This window comes from Cibotium barometz, chromosome 1 (genome assembly GCF_041138505.1).
Source record: "Cibotium barometz isolate CiBa-2024 chromosome 1, ASM4113850v1, whole genome shotgun sequence".
Classification (NCBI taxonomy): domain Eukaryota; kingdom Viridiplantae; phylum Streptophyta; class Polypodiopsida; order Cyatheales; family Cibotiaceae; genus Cibotium; species Cibotium barometz.
In genome coordinates this window covers 13,711,819-13,737,925 of record NC_141046.1, presented here as the reverse complement: position 1 = coordinate 13,737,925, position 26,107 = coordinate 13,711,819, and the positions used below count along the sequence as shown (strand labels likewise).

Genomic DNA, 26,107 nt, shown 5'->3' with positions numbered 1-26,107 from the left:
CTGATGCTCTGATACCAATGTAACATGCGGAAGCTCTGGGTAGTCTTCTTTCAGCCCTAAACACTCTTGGAAACCTTCTGATGCAAAAACGCACCATTTGATGCAAAAATGCAGGTAGAGAGAGAGTAGAGAGAGAGAGTGAGAAGTGCTGGAAATTCAGTATATACTATGGTACAAAAAGGGCACATATCTTGCAGCCCTTGGCTGCCTTCATAAAAAGATGGTAAAACACCAAAACCTGTCCCCTATGGGACCTCTAGTGATCCCAACCCCTAGTGGGTTTGAATGAATGAAACCTTGAGCAAGAGGGGCTATTTATAGCCCCTTGGACTACATGGGGAACTGGCCGACTGCTGGTCGGCCAGTTCATACTCCATTAATGCCTTTTTTAAGCCAGCCGACTGGATATCCTCCTGCGCATGCTGCTGACTCACTTCTGCAGCCAGCCTACTGCACTTATCTGGATCCCACTTGTCCTGCTCCACATCCACTTCAGATGAGACACCTGAAGCTCTGATCATTCTGGTTCTACCTATCTTCTATTGGTTCATGGTCTTTATCTGTTTGCCCCTTCTGGATTTAGCCTTGAGAAGGTCCATGGCATTGCTTATGCACATGACATATATGGGCGGGTCTAGACTTTTCCTCATGATCTGCAATGTGTACTTTGGATGAGGGCCTTGGGAGGTTAGTATTTTCTTACAGGAGGCAGCCTAGAGGAGATTAGAGGGATTTCGGGAGCAAGAGAGGAGTCTGAGGAGGGGCCTAGCCTCTTTACAACGTCTTCATGAGAGTTCCCCGGACAGCCCGTGGATTGAGAGTTAGATTGTAGCTGCCTGCACGGAGATTTGGTCCATTGAGGAGAGGAGGGTGGAGTATAGATACCATGCCAGGGCCTCATTCTAGACTCAGGCCGGTGACAGAGTTATTGGACAGGGTTGTCCTCTAGCACTGTACCTCTTCCTATTTGTCGCGGAGGCCATGAGTAGTTTTCTCACCGCCCAGGAGATCGGACTTCAGGGATTGCGCATTCTCGTCCGCATGCAGGAGGAGCTGCTGGACTCAGAGTTTGCAGACGACACAATAGCCTACCTTGCTGGAGATGTTGGGAATCTCCAGAGATTCGCGGAGGCGATAGAGATTTTCTGCCGTGCATCAGGAGCACAGATCATCTGGCACAAGTCATGTGGTTTTTGGGTAGGCTGAACACCCACTCGACTTGGCGACCAGTTGAGGCTTTCCGGTGGGTCTCGAGGGGCACTCCAATCCGATAGCTCGGTTGCCAGGTTGACATTGATCTCTCTTCCGAGCAGCAGCTTGCTCCGCTTCTTCTGAGTATTCGGAAGAAGCTTCTATATTGGAGCTCGATGAGGCTATCCCTTGCAGGTAGAGTGGTGGTGGCGAACCAAGTACTGTTTGCGACCATGTGGTACATCACCTCGTGCTGGGCCTTTTCTTGGGTTTGTATTGGCCAGGTACAACGTTTGATTCGGAACTTCTTGTGGGCCGGAAGTGATGGGAGGCCAACCAGGGCCAAGGTGGCATGGAGAGTGATCATTCAGCCACGTAGCAGAGGGGGGCTAGGTCTCATTGATCCAGCTATACAGAATCGTGCCCTGTTTGGCAAGTTGATTGTCAGAGGACTCCAACCCGGTGTTGAGCCTTGGAAGGATTTCCTCTTGGCTTGGATTTCAGCCCGCACTCTGAGCCTTGGAGGCCGAGCACTAGATGGATCTTCACAGAGATGCGAGCCCATGGTTTTAGTCCTGCCTTTGAGGACAGATTCGTAGCCAGTCTTGTTCGTGCTTGGGATCATCTCAGGCTAGCCCTCAGACAGATTGTTCCAGTGGCCTTAGAGGAGCAGCTTCGGCAGCCTTTGATCTGGAACCCCCTGATCCGTTTACCCAGTGGCCACATGCTAGGGGCCCGACCGCACATATCCTGGGGCGCCTTGAGCATGGGACTAGCTAGGTCTCTTGGAGATTGGGTTGCACACAGGCAGTTACCTCAGGATGAGCAGGAGAGAGGCTTGACAGGGATCCGGGATAGAGATAGGCTTAGCATCGACATTGACTCAGCTATTCCTTTGGAGTGGCAACTCCTATCCCCCCCCCCCCCCCAATATGGCTAGGCGTGTTCACTCGACACGATATTCTCGTGGCGGTCTATGGAGCAAATGAGGACAGTTGTTTGCTCACTTTTTCTATTGGATTACATGGCAGATTAGAGAGATCAGAGCACCCCTTGGAGGATTTTAGAGGCTGCACCTTGCAGAGGGTGAGGGTGATTGGTTTTCGGGCACGTGCATGGCACATAGATCCAGCACCGGCCAAGGTGGCGAGGGAGAGATTTTGGCAGTTATGGATTTGGGTGTGCCGACCTCTCACGCGGTTGTAGTGGGACCTTGGAGAGTGGACGTGGCATGATCCTCCCCTCCCTTTATGAGATAGTCTTCTCCTCATAGAGTGGCTAGCCGGAGGAGAAGCATCTCTCCCCCTTATGATTACTTGTTTCTCGCCCTTGTATGAGGTGAGTTTGTATTTAGCCCTTCGTGGTTGTACCTAGTCCTTTGTGACTGTTTTCTCTTTAACTAATTGAAGGATCTTTTTCTCGGAAAAAAAAAAAGCAAAAAGTCAAACTGTGTTGACCACAAGTTGAGGGCACCATTGGAAAGAGGACACTGAGTTGGATCAACCGCTTTTCCAAAAAGTAGCTCCAAGGCCAAAAAGCAAGGCCCTGAAGCTACAAAAGCATAAATCAAGAACTTTGGCTATATTTGACTATTATTAAAATATTAAAAAGGGAAAAGACAAAAGCAAAGCAAAAGCAAAGCATGGCTAAAAGCAGGGACCCCCCCTTCAAGTATAAAAGGAGATTGCACCCTCTTGAGGAGATATATCACACGTTGTGGACAGCCATCTTGGAAGATTCACCTTGTGGATAGCAAGAGCAACTTTGTGGAAGAACTTCATCATCTTTCTCCTCCACAGTTCAACTGCCGCCTCAGAGCCACCGCCGCCGCCGCTTCAGAGCTACCGCCGCCGCTTCAGAGCTACCGCCGCTGCCGCCGCTTCAGAGAAGCGCTGCCTCATGGATCCGCCGCCTCTGCCTGTCGCCGCATGGATCCACCACTGCCACCGTTGCCGCCACCGCTTGGATCTGCCGCCTGCGCCCACCCTAGCCGCCCAGCAGCATCTATTCTGCCCTAGTATTGCTTCTAAATGTTGTGCCGCTTGTTGCCCCTGAGTGCTACACCACTTGTTGTCTCTTGCAAGTATTGTTGGCTTTACTGTTGTAGCTTCTAGCACTGCTTCTATCACTAGCATTGGATCGCCACCACCACCACTTGTGCGTCGCCTTAGATAAACTGAACAACACTGTTTTGGGCATTCAGAACTTTGCCCTTTACATATACTTCACCTGTGTTCCTTGTATGCAACCTTGGGAGCTTGGGCTGGAACTTGGGCATGGAGCTTGGACTTGGATTTTGGATTTGGATTTAAGGCAGACTTTGATCTGGATCTGGACTTGGATTTGATCTAGACTTGGCTCTAGATATGGACTTGGATTTGATCTAGATTTGGATTTGGATCTGGACTTGGATTTGATCTAGACTTGGATTTGGACTTGGACTTGGATTTGGAATTGGAGTTGGATTTGGGTTTGGACTTGGACTTGGAATTGGGATTGGACTTGGAGTTGGAGTTGGAGTTGGACTTGGAGTGGACCTAGAACTTGGACTTGGACTTGGATTGGAACTAGAACTTGGATTTGTACTAGAGTTCAGAATTTAAATTTGGACTTGGAACTTGGACTTGAACTTAGACTTGGATATGAACTTGGACTTGGATATGGACTTGGATTTGGATTTGGATTCATTGGACTCGGATTCATTGGATTTGGATATTGGGTTTGGTACTAGCCCGGTGAGAGATACATGTGGGTTATCCTCGTGGTGTGCTCGGCATGAGAGATCTCGCGCCTAGACATCGACATCAACGTGGATATCCTACATCGGCATATTTGTTTGTTTTGTATACATACATATCTATCTATAACGCACGCACGCACACTCCATTCTGGCAACTGTTAAGGAAATCATGTGTAATGCGAGTTGATTGTTATAGCAAAATGAAGGCTAGGGTCTTCCTGCTTTAGTCATGTAATCACCTTCCCGTGTTTTGCAGAAGCGAGTCCCGAACTTGTTGAACAACTTGGTTTTGAAAAAGTTCAAGAACAATTTTTAGATGAATATAAGTCTACAGCAGTATTATATAAACACAAGAAAACTGGAGCAGAAGTGATGTCAGTTACAAATGAAGACGAGAACAAAGTTTTCGGTATCGTTTTTCGAACACCACCGTAAGCTCCATCCCTCACCTTGTTTTTTGTGGTTAATGAGTTGCGATCTGTTTCTTTAATACATTTTTTTACAGTTTATCCTTGCACATTTATTTGCTCATACTCTTTTCCACCCTGCCGTGAGAGCTTAAAATCTAAGGCCTATCTGACCTGCGTCCCAAATTCATTGTCCAGATGCATCTGTTACCTCCTATAATAGGCTTGATGTACGTGACAAGAGTAGAAGAATGAGTGTGGGAACTGAAACATGTCTGGTTGAGGAGCCAGGCATGGATGGGTGTTTTGATTGAGCCTGTTGTATATTTTCTAGAGCTAATCTGAGAATTTTATCAGGTGCAGCTTATTTAAGCCTACAGTTTATGCAGCTTATGTAAGCCCACAATAAACCGGTTTTAGTTTTGCTCTTACTTTTGGGGAGAGATGTTGTGCGTGAACTAGTTTTTTGGAGCAATCATGACATTATTGCATTATTTTTGGTGTTTGTGCAGATTATAATAATTTAAAAGCATAGCAGGACAGTGACACCACTTTCTCCGCTTGGTTGTCTGTTGCTCTGTTGCAGGAAAGACTCAACTGGAATTCCTCACATTTTGGAGCATAGTGTTCTATGTGGATCAAGGAAGTATCCTCTCAAGGAGCCATTTGTTGAACTACTGAAGGGTAGTCTCCACACGTTTTTGAATGCGTTTACTTACCCTGACCGAACATGCTATCCAGTGGCATCGACAAATACAAAGGTATTCCCTCGTGTAGGTTTGGTATCATTGCAGAACAGGTTGATTCAAACAGTGCAAGACTCTCATGAGGCATGTGTTTGGAGCAGGACTTCTACAATCTGGTTGATGTCTACTTGGATGCTGTTTTCTTTCCAAAATGCGTGAGTGATTTGCAAACCTTTCAGCAAGAGGGTTGGCACTATGAACTCAATGACCTCTCGGAAGAGGTCACCCTCAAAGGTATGCCTTGTACTGTTGAAGGCAGCTAATTGTGATCTAAAATATAGTCTCACTACTTGGATGTGTATATGGTGGCACAATTGTTCGATAACTGTGGACCCATTGGATGCTATGTGGTTTGGCACCGTTTGAACAACACCATCACATTGTCCTTTTTGTCCAGGTGTGGTGTTCAATGAGATGAAGGGTGTATATTCTCAACCTGACAACGTTCTTGGGCGTGTGTCTCAGCAGGTGTGTGCTTACCTTTTAAGTGCTGGCTATTTGGGTTTAAGGTTTTGTGCTGTGTACGTAAGACTTTTTATGTGTTTGTTGTGGTTAACACATCAGGTATATAAGTGTAAATATGTTCATGTAAATGTTAACATAGTAGTAGCCTTCACATTAAAAATATTAGGCTAGTCAAATCAAACATTTTGTGTTAGTACAGCTGTGAAACCAATGACATGTTGTTCCATCAATTAAAGTCTATGGTTCTATTATTGGAGTAGACACTGAGTTTTATGGTCACGTCAAACGTGAAAGAGCAACCTGCTTGTTGCCAATGTTGAGTAGATGTACTGATATGGGTTGAACCTGCCCCAGGTGTGCGCGGCGCTCTTTTTCTTTTTTTATGTTCCTTCTGTGTCCTGTGCAGCCTTTTCTTTCCTGTTTTCTTCTGCCCCCCGCCTCCCAACGCACATTCTGTCCTTTGCAACAGCACTTTCCCACCCTGTTTTCTTTGCGCGCGTGCCGTGTGTGGGGGGAGGAGGGGGGTTGCTCAATCTGCCCTCTACAGGGCCAAAGTCATGAGGGTGTCTCCATCTGTAGTATGTACCATGGACTGCCATTGGGATATCATGTCTGGTTAAAATCCCTACCAGTTTGTCTTTTGCCTCGGAGCCAGCTAGGCTCTCTCCCGAGCCTCTTTTGGGAGCCGCCTGAAGGTGAGCCAGTCTCCAAGAGATTGGGCCAGTCCTTCGCTCAATGCGCCCCATGAGACGTGACTCGTGAGGACGGGAGCCAAGCATGTGGCCGCTAGGAAGCCTCATCAAGGGGTTCCAAACCAGCGGCTGTCGAAGTCTCTCCTCGTCTAGGACTGGGGGAGAAGCTTCTTTCGAATGCTCAGAAGAAGGGGGGCAAACTGTTCTCTGAGGTGATGCCAATCCCAACGTGGCAACCAAGATAACGAACTAGGGTTCCTTTCGGAATCCACTAGAAGGACTCAACTGGTTGTCAAGCCGGGGTAGGGGATGAGCTAACCCAAAATCCACATGACTTGTGCTAGTTGATTTGTGCGCCTGAGGCCGGGTAAAAGAACTCGACTGCATCCGCAAACCTTTAGAGATATGTGACAAATTTCACATTGTCCTGAAGGGTGAAGACCAAAAGGGGCCGAGGCCTGCCTCATGAAGACTACCCAAGAACAAGAGAAACTGCCTGACGAAATGGAAAGATGGAGCTGAAGGGGAAACGAAGGGGAGGGGGGGGGCGCGGCTGTGGGGGAGGGAGGGGGATGGGGTGCATGCAGAGGAGAAAAGGGGGCACAAGCGAGAAGATGGGTTCTTTTAAAAATTAAAAAAAATTTAAAAAACATTTTTAAAAATATCTTTTTTGGGATGCATTTAAAAAAAAACAAGAATGCTCAATGTCAAATGGTCATTGGTAAATCAATATTAAAGTTGGCATTGCCGCCCTAGACCCATGGGAGCCTGGGGCCATGTGAATATATTATCATTATGATTTAATGAATTATGATAGTCATAGGCTTCAAATTGTTCACTCTTGAGTTTTATGTACAAGTTAACTTTTATACATGAAATCTATGGTTTCTAGGGTTAAAAGCTATATATACAGGCCATAATTATAGCTAAAAAATTTAATGAATAAAAAACTTATTTTAAAAACTTTCCCAAAAATAAAAAAACGTTTTTAAAAGTATAAAACTCGTATAAAACTTCCCGTTTTAAAAACGTCTGGCAACTATGGTGCGGAGGTAGAAAGGGGAGTGCGCATGCGGGTAGGGGATGAGAGGATGCGGCAACGAAGGGGGCCGTGCAGGTGGAATGCATAGGCCGAAGGAAGGGGGGCGTAGATGAGTGGAAGCGAAGGGGGACAACGCAAGTGTTGGGGGGGGGTGGGGGCTCGCAGCTCCTATGCATGATGGAGTTGATGGTTTGTTGTCTTGTGGATGACTACCATGAGGTTATAAATTGCACTTTCTTGTAAAGTGAATTTGGGTATGTTCTTGGATTCATCTAGGTATATCTTTATGTTGTATTACCAGACATGCAAATTTCACATTGTGAAGTTTTCGTCCAAGTTGCAGCCAGTTGATATTTTGTTAATTCTTTCTATCTTTAGTGGTGCATATGCCTTATCAACTACCTTTTTATTGTAATAATTCTTTCTATTTGTTATGATCCTTAGTGCTAGGCTTCATTATGGTTGAGTCTGCTCAACATCTCTGGAGCTGTGATAGAAACTCAGATCACAGACCTTTTTATGAATGTATGCTCTTACGTGTGCATGTGTGTGCATGGGCGGTGTGTTTGTGGGAGCATATATTGATACCAAGTTCGACACCCACTTTTGCACCTTGACGACGTTAGTGGGGATGTCGTAGTATCTAGTCCATACTATGCATGATGAAGTTGATGGTTTATTGTCTTGTGGATGCCTACCATGAGGTTATAAATTGCACTTTCTTATAATGTTCTGAATTTATGTAGGTATATCTTTATGCTATATTAGCGGACATGCAAATTTCACATTGTGAAGTTTTCGCCCAAGTCGCAGCGAGTTGATAGTGTTAGTTCTTGCTATCTTTAGTGGTGCATATGCCCTATCAACTACCTTTCTGTTGTAATAATTCTTTCTATAGCACACAGAGCTCTCACCGGCTTGTTCCAGACTAGAGCTTTGAGAGCAGATCCATACACTACGCTCGACCTCCAGGTTGGTATAGAAGCCAGGCAGAGAGGAGTGACACTAGATAGAGCCATGGAGCTATGTAGAGCCCGCCGACGTCCCTGACCATGTGGCCCTGCCCACGCTCGCGTCACCATAGGAGGATCAGAGCCATCATTTCCCACCACCACAAGACTTTCTCCCGCCTGTGCAGCTTTACTACGTTAGGTACCATGATGAAGCGCCCTATGCGGGCAAGGTGACTTGAAGATCATGCGGGAGCAGTGTGCAGTCTTTTTATGCACGTGGAGCGCTGGGTCCCATTCTCAGCTGGGACGATAGTTTTTGGGATTGGATTTGGAGACAATTAATCTTCTTGGAGAAAAGATTGTTATTTTACGTAGGACGATTATCACACTCCAGTTAAAAAGTGAAGCTTAAGTAGTTGTATTGCTCTCTTGGAACATCTAGAGTAACACATAGAAGTACTTGATGGCTGATAGGTCTGCGAAGGAATCTCTTTCTTTATTTTTGATGCTCTCAGTAGGTTTATATGAGTGTTAGAAAATCATGTCTGGTCAAAGAAAACAATGTTTTCCAACATCTTATTGCAGGCTATATTTCCTGACAACACCTATGGTGTGGACAGTGGAGGGGATCCAGGAGTCATACCCAAGCTTACTTTTAGTGAATTCCAGGTATGGCATAACTTCCACCTGGGCGTGAATTTTGTGGGTGTTCTTTCTTTAACTCTATTTTCTGGACTTGTGACTGTAATGTACTCTGGAAACTTAGTACAGATTTTCTTTGGTTTATTAGGAGTTTCATAAAAAGTTTTATCATCCAAGCAATGCTCGTATCTGGTTCTATGGAGATGATGATCCGAGTGAACGGCTACGCCTGATTAATGGTTAGTTAGGTCTTCTTAGTTTCTAGTTTTTCAGTCAAATTAAATTGTAAATTATGATCTAATACACTTGTTTTACAAGATTTAGGAATGGTGAAACTCTGTCCTTTGTCTTCCCCATTCCTAAACATCCATTTGATTGTGCTGTTATTTATAATATTTAAATAATCTCATGATGTATGGTTTTCATTTTCTTTTATCTCAGTGTTTCTGTTTCCAGACGAGTCCACCATTATACTAGAGCACATACACACACTTGCATGCACCTCACTCAATGTAGACTTTTCACAATGGAGTAAAGCAGTCACGACTGTGTTTTATGGTAGGTTATGATTCATGTATTCCATTCCTAGCATTCTATTTCTTGTCTTCGAGACACCTCAGAGAAAGAAAACATGTCAATGTACGATACCTCTGGAGATGTGTTTTCTTCCAAGGGGTACGCTAGTATGTAACATTCTTGTTAGCAAGTTAGATTGAGAGCGCAACACCCCCTCTCCCCCCCTTTTTCTCTCCGTGCAACTCTCCCCTATTATCACGTCTTTACTTACACATACAACACACGCAATCTGTTCATATATTTCCAAGTTCTCCCTTCATATTTTTATTATGCTTGTCACTGTTTTCCTTCAGTGGTGTCAGGCTAACAGATAAGCTGACTCTTATGGAGGGTGGCATGTATTAAACTTTAAAAGTGCATCTTCTGCAGATAAGCCGACTCTTATGGAGGGTGGGATTTATTGAACTTTAAAAGTGCGTGTCAGGCTAACAGATAACCTGACTCTTATGGAGGGTGGCATTTATTCAACTTTAAAAGAGCATCTTCTGCATTTGGTTTTCGATAATTTTTGGGTTGAAGACAGCATGCACATCTCACATTTAATCACTTATATGTGGGTATGCCTGTGAAACTTTTTGCAGCCTACTTGGATGAGTTTGAGGCCAACGAAGCAGCCAGAGAGTCAGAAGTGAAGGTCCAAAAACTGTTTTTGGAGCCCAAGAGAGTTGTTGAAAAGTATGCTGCTGGTGAATTAGGGGATCTGAAGAAGAAACACATGGTATGCGTGAACTGGTTGCTTGCAGACACACCATTGGATATGGAAACAGAACTGGCACTTGGCTTTTTGGATCATCTGATGCTGGGAACACCTGCCGCACCTTTACGCAAGGCATTGCTAGAAAGTGGTCTGGGTGAAGCTCTCGTTGGTGGTGGCATGGATGATGATCTGCTTCAGCCACAGTTCAGTGTGGGACTGAAGAATGTTGCTGAAGAGGATATTACAAAGACAGAGGATTTAATTCTTTCAAAGTTGAGAGAGCTTGTTCATGAAGGTTTTACACCTGAAGCTGTTGAGGCTTCCATGAATACCATTGAGTTTTCCTTGAGGGAGAATAACACTGGCTCTTTTCCCCGTGGCTTGTCTCTCATGCTGCGCTCTATGGTAGGGCTATTGGGTTTCTTTGACGACCATGCTGCTGTTTTCTTTCTTTTGCACGGCCAAGTGAAGTGGTGAACTGCACACTTGCAAGCCTTGGAACTTGGTTTCATCTGGAAGGCTGTAATGCCTGCATGACTACCCTTTTAAGCGCTGGTTTTCTTTGTATCTGATGAACAACTATTTTGGCATGAAATGCAGGGAAAATGGCTGTATGGCCAGGATCCATTTGAACCTTTAAGATTTGCAAAACCTTTGGAAGCATTGAAAGCCAGGATAGCTGCTGAAGGAGCCAAGGCTATCTTTTCTCCTTTAATTCAGAAGTTTTTGTTGGACAATCCTCACAAAGTGACTGTGCTATTACAGGTTTGTTGTTGTGCTATTTTATGCCTAATTTAATGTTGAGCTGGATCAGAAATGGGGTGCCATTTTTTGAGACTGGTAGCAACATGTTGCATTGAATTTGATAAGTTCAGGCGCTCAAGTTGAAGTTCTGCTTTAAATGCCTTTCAGCCTGATTCAGAGAAGGGAGCAATTGATGAATCTCAAGAGAAGGAGATACTTAAAAAATTGAAGGAAAGCATGACAAAGGAGGATTTGGCAGAGTTGGTCCGTGCAACTGAGGAATTACGCCTCAAACAAGAGACTCCTGATCCACCAGAAGCCCTTGCAACAGTTCCAAGCTTGTCTTTGGGAGATATTCCCAAGGAACCTATTCGTGTTCCTTTGGATGTAAGCTCTCATTCTTTAGACAGTAGGACATGGTTTTCTCCTTTTACAACAGTGTTTGCCTTTTCATGTAACTGATCTTTGGGTTCTTTTGATAAAATGTTACTTGTTATTCTATGTTCTCTGGTGTTTCTTGGTTCTTCTATGGGAGTTCTTTTTTTCTGTCTGACATGTTCTAAGTTTTTTGGCATCACGTGTCTAGCAAGTGAATAACTTGCCACTTTATTACAGATTGGTGAAATCCAAGGTACAACAGTGCTCCGGCATGACCTATTCACAAATGATGTGTTATATGCAGAGTTGGCTTTTAATATGAGCTCAATAGACTCTAAACTCCTTCCTCTTGTACCATTGTTCTGGTAAGCTGTTATTGGTATGCCTTTCATTGTCGTGGAACTCTTGTTACTTTCATATGAACAAGTCTCTGAAAGTTTTTATGTTCTTTTTGTGCAGTCAGTCCCTGATGGAAATGGGAACCAAGGACATGGATTTTGTTCAGCTGAATCAGTTGATAGGGAGAAAAACAGGCGGTATCAGTATTTTTCCCAGCACATCAGCAAGGAGGGGGAAAAAGGAGCCTTCCAGTCATATGATTGTAAGAGGCAAGGCAATGGCATCCCAGGTCCAAGAATTGTTTGATTTGGTAAGTGGATTTATTTCATTCTCTAGGTGCAAGCATATTTTAAAAGAACCAGATTTGGAGTTCTTAAGGCTATTATGCATCTATTGCTAAATGTGAAATACAGAATCCATAGTTTTGTAATGTCCAAGAGTAAAGTGTACCTACTACATGCATGGACCATCATGAGTTAATGGTCCAAAGCATGTAGCCTGTTTGGCAATGTGCCAAATATAATCCAAGCCGTCTGTAAACCATCTGGCCTCCTAGGCCACCTTCCCGTGTGAATATAGGGATGCCGGGCACCCGGGCTGTGCGCAGCACAACCATGGCTACTAGGCCACCTTCCTGTGCGAATACAGGGATGCCAGTGGGTGCCCGGGCTGCTCAACCATGGCTACTCCTCATAGTGGAAGCTGTACAAATATGAGCTAGCGAGTGCCTGGGCAATAAATATGAGGGTGGAGCATGGATATCCAAGAATCCAATATGAGGCTGGTGCATTGATATCAAACAAGATGAAGCTACACAGAAATCCCTGCACAAGGCCGTAAAACTGTGTTAGAGGATGATCGAACAATACATCCCACCGAGATCTGTGCAGCTCAACAAAAATGTGCCCAATGACGTCCATGATCCCTTTGTACTACAGGCAAGAGATTGTGAAACGAAGGTTATCTTCACTAATTTCAGAACAGGTAAGATCAGTGGTTATAGAGGAAAGTAATAGCAACTGTGAATGGTCACTTTTTACTAGTCACTAGCACTCAACTATGACACATCTTTTGGGATAACAATAATTTACACCCTAGCCGATGTAATCAGGCTTCTGCACTAATCTTCAGGGTCCCCTAACCCAAAATTAGGCCAGCTAACCTTGTGGTTAGCATCAGGTACGTAATATCTATCTGCATGCTCATGATAATGATGTGATAGACATACAACTAGTCTATCCTTTTTATAGTTTCTTGTAGGGTTTTCCATGGCTTAGTATCACATGGAACCTTTGACCTTTGGTCTCATAGACCGGTTGTGTCCAAGGAAGACGGGTAATATAACTATCTTTCTTTTCTTTCTTTCTCTCGTCCTCCTTGCATCCTTGCTTACATGGCATTACATCTTCTCCTCCCCCTCAGAAGTGTTGTTTCTATTTCTTTTTCTTTTTCCCATTATTCTCTCTTGGACACATTTTGAAGTTACAAACCTTATCCTAGATTCTACCCATGGTATCATTGTATCTCTCATTGTCTCATAGACCCTTGGGTTCTTTCGTAGACGTTAATTTTAATTTCTTTTTTTCTCAACCAGCTTTAGCATGCACAACTCAATCATTGAGTGATTCGTTGGATCATGTTAATCTCTGAGCAATAGCTCCCTTGGGAGCACCTCCACATGTGAGAATAGACCAACAATGGACTTTTCTCACCTTAATCTGTAGTGCTTTATATCACCAAACCTCACCTTGGAGTTGTTAAGATTTGAGCATAGCCATGGAGTGGTTGGATCTTGATTATCTGGGTGTCTACCTATGAAACCTGTTAGAGTTGCACAATGTGGAAGCAAAATAGTGTAGAGAGGGAGAGATGGCAACATGAGAAAGAAAGAAACTTTTATTAACGTCTTCAAAAGACCACTAGGCCCTAGGGTGTATGAGACAAAAAGGTGTTACAAAGTATCCAACTATTACACTAATCTTGTTAAAATAGAAAAATAAAACATTGGAAAAAGACTACTAGCTACAAATACAGGTAGCATCTTGAGGAATACAATAGCACGATGACCCAAGGTCCAAGGAACAAGATCAGGTTGTATTATAGCAAAGGGTTTACATGGGCTTATACTCGCTAGCAGATAGGTATTGACAATATGCGCTGGGAAAATAGATACAACAGTGGGGAGGGAGGCCTTTAAATAGGCACATCATGAAGCCTCATGACTCACAAAGATGTATGCCGACTTGCACCAACTTAATAAAAGGTTTGGACCTACATAAGACCTAGTTCCCACACAACATTTGAGATGCACATATTTTAACACCCCCTTTGCAGCTCATAGTGAGCAAATGTCTGAAGAAGAGAAGCTGATGAAGACACGACCATGGACTCTCGAGTAATGTAGATACTGGATATAGTGCGAAAGATGCACCTGCCAACTTGTCTTCTCAAAACATAATGCCACCTAGAACATCAAAGGAATCTTCTTGGCTTCGTATTCCCACACTAGCCTCCCGTGAACTACCTTTTTGTTGTAGTAATTCTTTCTGTTTGTTATGATCCTTAGTGCTAGGCTTCATTATGGCTGAGTTTGCCCTATATCTCCGGAGCTGTGACAAAAAGTCATTACATAGACCTTTGTATGAATGTATGCTCTTGTGTGTGTGTGTGTGTGTGCGTGCACGTCGTGTGCATGGGGGGGGGTGTGGGAGCATAAATTGGTACCAAGTTCTACACCCACTATTGGGCACTGATGACGTTAGTGGGGATGTTGTAGTATCTAGTCCATACTATGCATGTTGGGGTTGATGGTTTATTGTCTTGTGGATGACTACCAATTGCACTTTCTTATAAGGTGAATTTGGGCATGTTCTCGGATTCATCGAGGTATATATATAGAATGATGAGCTGATGGACATAACACGCCTAGAAACCTTGAACAATGAACTTGGAACACATCCAGTCGTGGACTGTGAACACATCACGTCCCAGAAACCTTGAACAATGAACTTGGAACACATCCAGTCCATAATCTCTGCTACACCAAGCAATGAATTTGAAAAGCATTCAATCCATAGCTACCTTTCTGCTGTACTGTTGCAATTGCGTGATTCTGATCATTAATTGACATCCTGACCTTACCCTGTGAAATGAGGACTGAACCAGACCCGCAAAATCAGCTTCCAACAAGCATTGGTAGTTCTGTCGAGCTTGTCCTCTTTGTTCATACAGGGGGAACCCATATCCACAGCAATAAAAGTCCACCCTCCGTAAGCAAGTCTTTGAACTCACTGAATCTCAGCACTCCAGAACCGATCTCCAACACTCTCCAACAACACAAACCATGAGGACAGATCAGCCCCCCTCAAGAAACGGGGCTGGACAGCAGCAAAACTAGCCCACAAAACTCACTGGAAAGCACCCAACAGGAAAGGAGGGTAGCCGGGGAACTGGAGGGACCAACGAAGCCGCTTGTCAGGATGCACCACACTCAAAAGAGCCTCCCTCCACTGCTGTCCTTGCTGTAAAACAGCCAACACTCCATGTGACACTGCTGCAGAAGCTTGAGGAAGAAAAAAACGCAGCACCCAGCACAGCACCTTGGCATTCAGCAGGTGAAAATGCAGGTGGCAGGAGCACGGCAAGAGAAAACGCTGAGAAAGGAGGGCGAGCAGGAGAAAACGCAGCCACCTGGTTGTCAAAATGCAGCCACTGTTTGCTCCAAAAAATGCAGAAGGAAGGAGGGGAACGATCACAGATGAGGCAGCCGGGACGTAGAGCGATGATACCATGTTGGAGTTGCACAATGCGGAAGCAAAACAGACCAGAGAGGGAGAGATGCCAACGAGAGAAAGAAAGAAAGAAAGAAAGATATATTAACGTCTACGAGAGGCCAAAGTCGGCCTATGAGACAAAAAATAATACAACTCTGTTCTTCCGGTCATCGGAAGAAAAGAAACAAAAGAAAAAGTGTGCATGTGTCTGGATACAACTGTGAATCATCATGGATCGGTGGAGCCCAGACAAGATCAAGTTGTATTATAGCAAAGGGTTTACATGGGCTTATACTCACAAGCAGATAGGGATTGACAATATGCGTTGGGAAAATAGATGATTGCAACAGTGGGCAGGGAGGCCTTTAAATAGGCACGTCATGAAGCCTTACGACCTACAAAGATGTATGCTGACTTGTGCCAACTTAATAAAAGGTTTGGACCGACATAAGACCTAGTTCCCACACAACATATGAGATGCACATATTTTAACAAAGCCACCCATTAATGAGCCCATGTCTCACTTATATAGACTTTGGGTGAGAATGCCCTCAACATCACTCTACTGTGACCCATGGATAAACAACTCTTTAGACAAGTTTAGCCCTCGAGATAGTCTTAACCATATTATTAAATGCTAGCTTGGTTATGTCTTATGGGGACATAACAAGCATGATATGTGCAAAAGCTGAACATTTGGTTGCTTTCATTTATCAAGGTGATTAAGTAAATAAAATCTTGTGTAGCCATCCCTGTTATACTTTCTCACTTGGCTACATCATTTAGATGCACATTATTATTGTGTGTGTTGTTTACGCCTTCAATTGATGCAGATGAGGATCTTACTTCAAGATGTCCAGTTCACTGATCAGCAGCGCTTCAAGCAGTTTGTTTCACAGAGCAAAGCCCGCATGGAGGTATGCTCATGTATATAGAAGTAAGATAAGGACAGTAATGGCTATCCGTGATGGCAGCTAATGGCTGTTTTAATTATGTGCAGAGTGTTTTGAGAGGACGTGGGCATAGTGTTGCAGCGTCAAGAATGGATGCCAAAATGAATGTGGCTGGATGGGTATCTGAACAAATGGGAGGTCTAAGGTATGCTGAGACTCACATTATACTGTATTTCTTTACTGTACAGACATGACTCTTCAAAATTGATGCTTCAATCTGAAGTTTGAAAGCTTGCAAGAAAAGATTTTGATTTCAAATAAGTAATTATTCCTTTGCCCGATTTATCAGCTACTGCAAACATTGCTAAGGTTAGATGTTACATACTTTTTATGAAGAAATCTGTCCTGCTATTGAGGTAAATTTTACTTCTTCTCTGCCTGTGTAGGTCTGCTTCAGCTTTTAGTTCATGTCTTTTGCTCTTCCCTGTCCAATTTTCTCGAAACTGTAACCTTGTATTGGAGCTTTGGGGGTCGTAGTTTTCCTTTATTCAGTTATCTTTACTGAGGTCAGTGAAATTGATCAGGGTTTCTAGAGACGTCTGGCTGTCTCTCTCCTCTCAGTTTTCTGATGCTTTTTGAAGTAGCAGCCAAAAGACAGCTAAGAACTATTTTTATAAGCCATGATCTTCCCACTTTCTTATTCATCAATAGGACTGAAAATGGCAACATACTCTGGATTTACGTAGTTTGGAGTTTTCTTGGGGTACGGCTTATGGACCCCTTGATTTTTTTGCTGAGTGATTTTTCTCAATATACGAGATAGTAGTTATATTTAAGGGTCTTTAACCCATTATACCTCCATCAGCAGCCAGTAAATCATTTTGAGATGTTTCCTAGGTTTGACTTATCTTGATATTTGCTTGTGCAGCTCTTCTTTGTATTTCTTAAGATTTTCTAAGATTTGTCTGTTGTGGCCTACCTTCTCTGTTTGCAGTTATTTTGATTACCTGCAGACACTGGAGAAGCAGGTTGATAGTGATTGGTCAACTTTAGCAGAGGCACTGGATGAAATACGTAACAGTTTTCTCTCTAGGAAGGGTGCATTGGTGAACCTGACCGCAGACAGCAAGCTGATAACAAGGGCAGAATCTCACGTAGCGTCACTACTCCAGGCCTTTCCAAATGTGGGAGCCACTAAGTCAGCAACCTGGAGCACCTGTCTTGAACCATCAAATGAAGGGTTGGCTGTACCCACTCAGGTATCCTTCTGGCTTCGCGTCTGGAAGACATAGAGTGGTTGTTTTCGTAATCAAGCTGTGAGTTAAGATAAGTTATATAAATGTTGGTAGTGGCCACTTCTGTTTATGCTTTTGTTACCTCCTGCAGGTGAACTATGTTGGAAAAGCACTCAACATTTATGACACTGGCTATAAGTTGAATGGCAGTGCCTATGTTATTTCTAAACACATTGGTAACACATGGCTATGGGACCGTGTTCGAGTTAGCGGAGGTGCTTACGGAGGTTTCTGCGATTTTGATACACATTCAGGTTTCTCATCTGTTCCATTTTTTTCTCGTACACGTCTCAACATATTTAGACTTTGATAATGCAGTTTTCTTAGTATCAGCCAAACTGGTGGCTGAATGTCTACTCCCATGTTTTCTGTTGGTCTAGGTGTCTTTTCTTTCCTATCTTATCGAGATCCAAACTTGCTTGAGACTTTGGACATATACGATAATACAGTGGAATTTTTAAGGGGACTGGAGCTAGATAATGATTCTTTGACAAAAGCAATCATTGGCACAATTGGTGACATTGATTCATATCAGCTGCCCGATGCTAAGGGATATACAAGGTTTGTTCAAGATTACACGTACATGCTACTTGAGTCTCATAATCATGCAATGATTTACAGCAATGATAAAATTTGCTTTGCTTATGTTTTTGACTGGAGTTTTGTGATGCCTGCCTAGCCGCTGTAGCTTTTCCAATAGTGGCCCAGCCTTGTGGATTTGTAGTGCTTTTACTTGCTGGAGTCTGGCCTTGATACCTGATCCATGTAGAATATAGACTAGTTGTTTTGCTGAGTCTGTTTTACGATTCGAGGTGGCCTTGTGCATTGCATTTGTGGTCCCATAGACTTGGCGCCCCTCTGCAAGACATCTCTTTGTGATGATAACCCAGCCATCTTCGTAGACAGCCTATTTTCCCAGCCGTCCTTGCTTCCATGACTTGGACCATCTTAAGCTTCCCTTGTTCCACCTGCAAGTGGGTGAGATCCTCACCAATGTAGATCTTGGTATTTCGCAAAGCCACCCAGGATTCTGGGTGTCATATTCGTGACTATACACATGTGGAGGAACACCATGGAAGGGTAGGTATAGACCCTGGTGTGTGTTCCAGGCTTGGTTTAGTACACGTGGAAGGGCTCCATGAAAGGATTGAGATCTTGGTGTGAGTTCGTGGCATTGAAACCTATGGACGTGTGTGTGCACACTTGTTTGGGACTGAGGCAGTGGTTTGCAGGTGGTCAAACTCAATTTACAGCTTATATTTTATTATACTAAGGTTTACGAGTGCAAGTGTTCATATACACTTAAATTTGGGTGGATGAATTATAAAGTGTTCACATACACTTAAGTTTGGGCGGACAATTTATAGAGTGTTCACATCAGTTGGACTAGTTTTTAATGAAACTTGGCCCTTACTCAAGGGTGGGCAGCTCTACATGCAATATTAGCTCCATGAGCTGCTATTTTGGGAGGGTAGAAGCCAAAAAGCAGCTAGGTGCCTACTTCCAGCTGTTTCTGGTGTGTAGAACACTAAAGGGTTTTGACAGGTGTCAGTTTGCATGCTGGACAGCAACTCTAAGGCTGGTCAACTTCTTCCAAGGTTGCTTAAAGGCTGATCGCTTGCTCCTACAGGTCCCACAGACAGAAGTGACTCTTCTCTCTCTCTCTCTCATTCACAGTTGTATCCAGACACATGCACACTTTTTCTTTTGTTTCTTTTCTTCCGATGACCGGAAGAACACAGTTGTATTATTTTTTGTCTCATAGGCCGACTTTGGCCTCTCGTAGACGTTAATATATCTTTCTTTCTTTCTTTCTTTCTCTCTCTCTCTCTCTACCATGCCCCCGAGCAGCCACCTCTCCCCCATCCACCTGAACCTCGTCCCCCACACTCTTCCTTCTTTCACCTCAGCATGGTGAGAGATGCTATTGATAGGATGCAGACTGGGAGAGCACAGGATCATGATGGACTCCTCACCGAGCATTTCTCCCATGCTAGGGACACACGCCTTTACTGGTTCACATGTTTAACAGGGCTTTATGTGAGAGCTTCCTTGTCAGCTGGTCATCGAATACTATTGTACCTATCTTGAAAGCAGGTGACCCTGTGGACCCCAACAACTACAGGACTATCATGATTGGTCACACCTTGGCCAAGATTTATGCTTAGATTTTGGAGCATGAGCTTAGTAGATGGTCCGAGGAGCAGAGACTCAGAGCACCGGGGCAGGCAGGCTTTAGGAGAGGGCACTCCACACTAGATCATATCTCTACACTACGGGGATCATTGAGGAGGGGAGAGCTCACGGGCATCGGAAATACTGCTGCTTTGTGGATTTCCGCAAAGCTTTTGATACAGTCCCACGGGCCAAACTGACGAGGAGACTGCAGGATATGGGAGTGCTAGCAGAGATGCTTTGGGGGAACTCTATGAGTCAGTCACAGGCAGAGTATGGGCTCCAGGAGGTGACTCAGAGATCATACACAGCACTATCGGGGTGAAGCAGGGCTGCCCCTTGTCTCCTACCCTATTTGGTCTATACATTGACTAGATGTCGGATTACATAGATAGACAGGGAGGACCAGGAGCACATTTGGCAGGAGTCTTGATACCGATCCTCTTGTATGCAGATGATATTATTCTTATTTCTGATTCACGAGAGGGGTTGTAGAGGCATTTGGATGCATTACAAGCCTTTTGCAAGGACCGGGACCTCACTGTGAACCTTGGAAAGACCAAGGTCATGATCTTTAAAACCTCCTCATAGTGGATAAGTAGATTTGTAGTACAGTTTACATACAGTGGAGAGCGTGTGGAGTATGTTACCTCATATGTATACCTAAGAAATCACTTTTGCTAGACCTCAATTCTCGATGCGGAAGGCGGCCAAAGCTAGATTGATGAGGGGATATGTAGCCCTTGGCTCGCTAGAGTGGCAATGCTCACAGATACAGTTTCAGGAGCCGAGGACGAAGCTTTGGCTATTTGATACTCTAGCTACATTGCACTACTATATGGTGCCCCCATCTGGGTCCTAGCTTATACCATTGGGGAGACAGAGGAGAGAGCCGACCGAGACAGATACAGAGGAGGTATATGATGGGTGGAAGCCAATAGAGAGGCCCCTAGTGGCGATGATCTCACGCATGATTAGGAGTAATCCGTCAGAGGAGGTATATGATGGGTGGAAGCCAATGGAGAGGCCCCTAGTGGCGATGATCTCACGCATGATTAGGAGTATGTTACCTCATATGTATACCTTGGGATCACTTTTGCTAGACCTCAATTCTCGATGCGGAAGGTGGCCAAAGCTAGATTGATGAGGGGATATGCAGCCCTTGGCTCGCTAGAGTGGCAATGCTCACAGATACAGTTTCAGGAGCCGAGGACGAAGCTTTGGCTATTTGATACTCTAGCTACATTGCACTACTATATGGTGCCCCCATCTGGGGTCCTAGCTTATACCACAGGCGGAGACAGAGGAGAGAGCCGACTGAGACAGATACAGAGGAGGTATATGATGGGTGGAAGCCAATGGAGAGGCCCCTAGTGGCGATGATCTCACGCATGATTAGGAGTAAGCCGTCAGTGCCACATGAGATTGTGCGGTTAGAGGTGGGGGCTGCACCGATAGTGACAGAGGCCCTATTCTAGACATTGACATATTGGCACAGGCTATGGAGCTTCCAGTTGATAGATACTCCGGCTAGCCCTGGAGTCCTCGAGACAGTTGACACTTGAGGGAGATACAGAGTGTTGGTATGCACAGGTAGGCACTTGGTTTGGCATGCACGGTATGCAGATGGAGGCACTTCCCCCGTTCCTGTACAACATAGAGGCCCCGTCATTTGCTCTCAGCCGCACAGAGCGGAACAGGGTTATCAGGAAGGACATTGTCAAACTGGGTACTCAGAGGACATGGAGTTCGCCTAGTCATCCGCTGGGGACGAAGATGGCCTTCTACAAAGATCATCTCCTATGCTTGACAGAGGATGGGTTCATCATCTGCCCACGCTACATGGACACCCACCTATCCTTTGGGGTGAGATGTGGGATCGGCCAGATCTGCACCTCATCCCACCGGTTGAGAGTGGAGACTGCCAGATATGGGCCTAGGGCAGCCGCACCAGAGGATAGGATATGCCAGCTCTGTCACACAGAGCCCGAGACAGAGGATCATTACATATGGCGATGCCTTGTATACTATGAGATTTGGGTAGGTTCCACTGCCTCTTCCGAGCTGGGTTCGGACCACTTTCAGGATCATGGACTTCCCAGATCAGAGATGCCTGTGACTTTTTCTTCTAGAGCTCTGTAGACACAGGGAGTCCTTAGTAAGATCCAGATTAGTTGTACTTGCTAGAGGATCAGCACAGAGAGCTCTCACCGACTTCTTCCATACTAGCACTCCGAGGGCTGATCCACTCATCATACCCAGACCACGGGCTAGTGCAGGAGCTCGGCCAAGAGGTGTGACACTTGACATAGCCACTGAGTTATGCAGAGCTCGATGCCCTAGACCCCATGGCCCTTGCCCATGGCCATGCCACCACAGGAGGATCCGGGCCATCATCTCCCATCATCGCAGGACCTTCTCACTCCAGCTTAGTTTTACCACCTTGAGCACCATGTCACAGCGGCCCATGAGGTATGTATTAGGGTGATATGAGAGCTTTTTGCTCATGTACCTAGATCAGTTCTAGATTTTTGTTCTCTTTCTTTATTACTATTTTGTACCTAGGATGATGTACCTCATGGATATGATGTAACCCTTTGGTCTCATAGGTCATTTTGTCCTTTTGAAGGTGTTAATACAACTTTCTTTCTTTCTTTCTTTCTCTTTTTTTTTCGTGAAATGGTGTTTTATATTATATGTAAAAATGTACATTAGCCACATGACTCACACAGAACCTATGGCCCCAAAAAAACCCCCACAAAAGATCCTCTAAAGGATCATGACCATGCAAACCTGTACACTAATAAGAAAGCCTCCTAGCCAAATAAGCATCCCAAATAAAAGCATCAAAGATGAGCCAGCCGAGCCGCCGTAGACCATAACAAAATAACATCTGCATCCAGTAGCTGAGCTGAGAGAAGAGAAGAAAACTGCCAAAGCAGCAAACTGCGGGTACGTAGAATGTGCCCATGTATTCCAGACAAGGAATCAAAGATGAACCCATTCCGTGTAGTCCAAATATGCCAAAGTCCTGTCCATCTAAGAAAATGGAATATCACAAAGTGACTGTCCGAAGTAATGATTTGAGGACAAATCCCAAATATCCACTGATGAGCCGAAACAGTAGACCTCTCTACTGCCTCCCAAACGCGAGAGACAAAAGACTAAATCTGACGGGCCACTGGACAACTCATGAACAGTTGCATAACTGTTTCAGTGCATGTCGTGCAGAAGAAGCAAGAGGCCAATGTAATTTTACGACGGCTGAGCTGATCCCGTGTAGGTAACCCTCCCACCAACATCCTCCAAATGAAAACCTTACCTTGGTAAGGGAGTTTAGACTGCCAACCACGCATAAGAGTTTTTTGCCACCATGATTTAGACTTGTGCAATCCCCACACCTTATTGGCCTTGGCTGAAACCCAATCTTTCTCTGATACGAGCTTATGATAGACTTGGTTAGCTGAAAGTGATATCAAGTCACCAGATTTACATAGTGCCCAATCAAGCCAAGGTTGATCTGCAGATGGCCGAGGCAATGGAGTGAAAGGCTCAACTGCATGCATGATGTCAACCCATAGTGGCTGAAATGTCGGAGGAACCCTAAAGTGCTGCCGAATACGAGGAAACGAATATGGCCTGTCACGACCAGGTATCACAGCATCTCGGATTCTAACCAAGCCTAATCTGACCATGCGGTTGAGTCGTATGCGTGAAGCATCTCTGTCTGGCCAAACAATGACACGCGACTCCACAAATGTTTCGAACTGCAAAGAGTTCAAAAGTAGTCTTTCATGACCAGGATCCCACCGAGCCAATAGTAGAACTTCATGCCAAGAAAGGAGAATATGTGATAAAATGTGAGATGAGCGAATACGGACAGGATGAGCCGCATTCACAATGTCCCACCATGAAACCTGCACACGTGTTCGTCCATGTGACAATCCCTCCAACTCAATCAAGTCACGAGCCATGAATACCCAAGGCTGCTCCTGCAAACACATATCCTGAAAAAGCGCCCACCTACACGCCACCATATGCAAGCGGACATCCAATAAAGCAGCCCCACCCATTCTTTTGGGCGTCGTAATGTGATTCCAAGCTATCCATGTTTGACCCATAATATTTCCTTGCCTCTTCCACAGCATAAACCGAATGGGAGCAACCAAACGGAGAAGAGATTTGTGCGTCCAAGGTAGCAAAGGCAAAAAATAGGAAATCATGCTAAGCATAATAACCTGAGCTACCTTAACCCTCACGTGCATAGGCCACCCTTGAGCTTTCCAATACACAAATTTATCCGAGATCCGAGCAGAAATTCAAGCAAGAAGCGCTTGGGGGTCCACATCCACACCCACCGGATACCCAAGATGACGAACAATGTCTCCTGTATGCACCACACGGCCTTGCCACCCTAATACCTCAAGATCAAATTCCGTACATACAATGAGGGCTGATTTTACTGAATTTATTTTCAGCCCAGAAGCCAATGCAAAATTATTCCAAGCTTCCATTGCTCGATCTATATTGGCTTTTTCGGCCCTGAGAAACATAAAAGTGTCATCTGCAAGGGCTTGAGCAACCAATTGCTTGCCATGAGGGAGATGCAAACCAACCACTTCACCATGCGATGCCATAGCATCTAGGCGAGATAACATAGGATGAGTGGCAATGGCAAAGAAAAGAGGGCTAAGAGGACAGCCCTGCCAGAGAGAACGGGTGAGAGAAATACCATCCGATAGTCCTCCATTGAGCATAATCCGCGTGATAGAGCCAGAGCCAAGTAAATGCACCAAATTAGCCATTTTGGGACCAAAGCCCATGGCTGTCATTAACTGAGAAAGGAAAGACCAGCTGACATGATCAAAAGCTTTTTCAAGATCCAGCTGCACCATCACAATCTCTTGCTTCTTTGCCTTGGCATAATCCACTCCAATTTAAACATTAAGAATATTATGCAAAATATTCCTGCCATGCACAAATCCATATTGATATGGATGAATAAGAGTAGGAAGCACCTTCTGCAAGCGATTGGCAAAAATCTTTGTAAAGATTTTATACATAATACCCATAAGTGAGATCGGGCGCCATTGAGCCAAAGAAGTAGGCGAAGGGACTTTGGGCAACAAACGAAGTATGCCCAACTTCCAATCGGCAGGCATATATCCCTCATCCCAAACCCTTTGACAAATAAGCGTCAAAGGCTCTGCAAGCTGATCAGCATATTTTCGAGAAAACTCATTTGTCAAACCATCCCCCCAACCAGGGCTCTTTCCCATGGAAAGTTTGGAGAGAACAGCTTCCACTTCCCCTTGAGTAACAGGAACATCAAGCTGAACCGCCACATCAGGGTCAACTTAATATCGTACTTCAGCAAACAATGACTCCCTTGCAGCCAGGACAGCCGGCGAGGCATCCTCTCGAGGGGCAAGCAAATCTTCATAAAACTTGATGCAATGCTGAATAACCTCAGAAGGTTGAGTAACAAGGTTGCCTTGGGCATCCATCAGCCTAACAATATTCTCACGCATATGTTTTTGATGCAACTTATCATAGAAGCGATGAGATTGACAGTTAGCATCCCGCAAAGCATCAAGACGTGCAAGTAGTTTAAAGCGAACATATTGTGCTTCCTGCACCCTAGATAGCTCCTTTTTCAGCCATTCTATGGCATCCACAACTTCAGCATCCATAGAGTCAGTAAACATGAACGCTTGCAAGCCCTTTAAAAGCGACTCAAGAAGAACCACATGCTGTTTTTGTATAGAGGCATTAGCAAGACCATAATGCCGCGCTAATTTCCGAGTGTTGGTAAGAAACACTGGCCAAGCATGATAATCAGCCATGGACACTCTTGTGGAGAAATGTCGTATCAACTGACGCATATAAACATCAAAAGCTTCATGCTCCAAAAAAGTGTGATTTAAGCGCAAAGGCAAGCGTCCCAACAAGCCTTTATATGTATCCACAGGATGATAGACCATTTCAAACACAAACGGCCAATGATCTGACAAAACCTGTTGCTGATCAACCATCATAGTAAGAACCTCTGGCAAAAAGAGATCTTGATGTAAAATATACATCCTATCCAATCTAGCATAAGTGCCCCGAAACTGTTGTGAGGCATAAGTGTAACCCCTTTCATCTGGATGCAACCAAGACCACATGTCTTGTTTTAGCGACCTTGCTGCAAAAGCTTCCCACGCCATTCTCTCCGGGCCATCCATTACAGAATGAGGCGACGTGGCTTGCTCCCTGGAGACACACATATTAAAGTCTCCCATCACAAAGCCAGGATGATAGATTGAAAGAGCACACATGTCATTGCACAGCAAACGGCGTGCACGAGCATTATTTGG

At 44.7% G+C, this 26,107-nt stretch overlaps 1 protein-coding gene across 2 annotated transcripts in view; it reads left to right on the top strand.

Annotated features, from left to right (window-relative positions):
• Window positions 1-26,107, top strand: part of LOC147641625 (presequence protease 1, chloroplastic/mitochondrial-like) — a 66,409-nt gene that overhangs the window by 6,303 nt on the left and 33,999 nt on the right. For both annotated transcript variants that reach the window (XM_086795068.1, XM_086795009.1), the window contains 16 exons: window positions 4,188-4,362; window positions 4,925-5,099; window positions 5,186-5,318; window positions 5,482-5,552; window positions 8,822-8,905; window positions 9,027-9,117; window positions 10,036-10,556; window positions 10,752-10,916; window positions 11,064-11,282; window positions 11,511-11,638; window positions 11,733-11,922; window positions 16,219-16,302; window positions 16,386-16,483; window positions 17,273-17,537; window positions 17,665-17,827; window positions 17,954-18,134. In XM_086795068.1, the coding sequence (XP_086651194.1) occupies window positions 4,188-4,362; window positions 4,925-5,099; window positions 5,186-5,318; window positions 5,482-5,552; window positions 8,822-8,905; window positions 9,027-9,117; window positions 10,036-10,556; window positions 10,752-10,916; window positions 11,064-11,282; window positions 11,511-11,638; window positions 11,733-11,922; window positions 16,219-16,302; window positions 16,386-16,483; window positions 17,273-17,537; window positions 17,665-17,827; window positions 17,954-18,134 (2,743 nt within the window). The remainder of the gene's footprint in view (window positions 1-4,187; window positions 4,363-4,924; window positions 5,100-5,185; window positions 5,319-5,481; window positions 5,553-8,821; window positions 8,906-9,026; window positions 9,118-10,035; window positions 10,557-10,751; window positions 10,917-11,063; window positions 11,283-11,510; window positions 11,639-11,732; window positions 11,923-16,218; window positions 16,303-16,385; window positions 16,484-17,272; window positions 17,538-17,664; window positions 17,828-17,953; window positions 18,135-26,107) is intronic.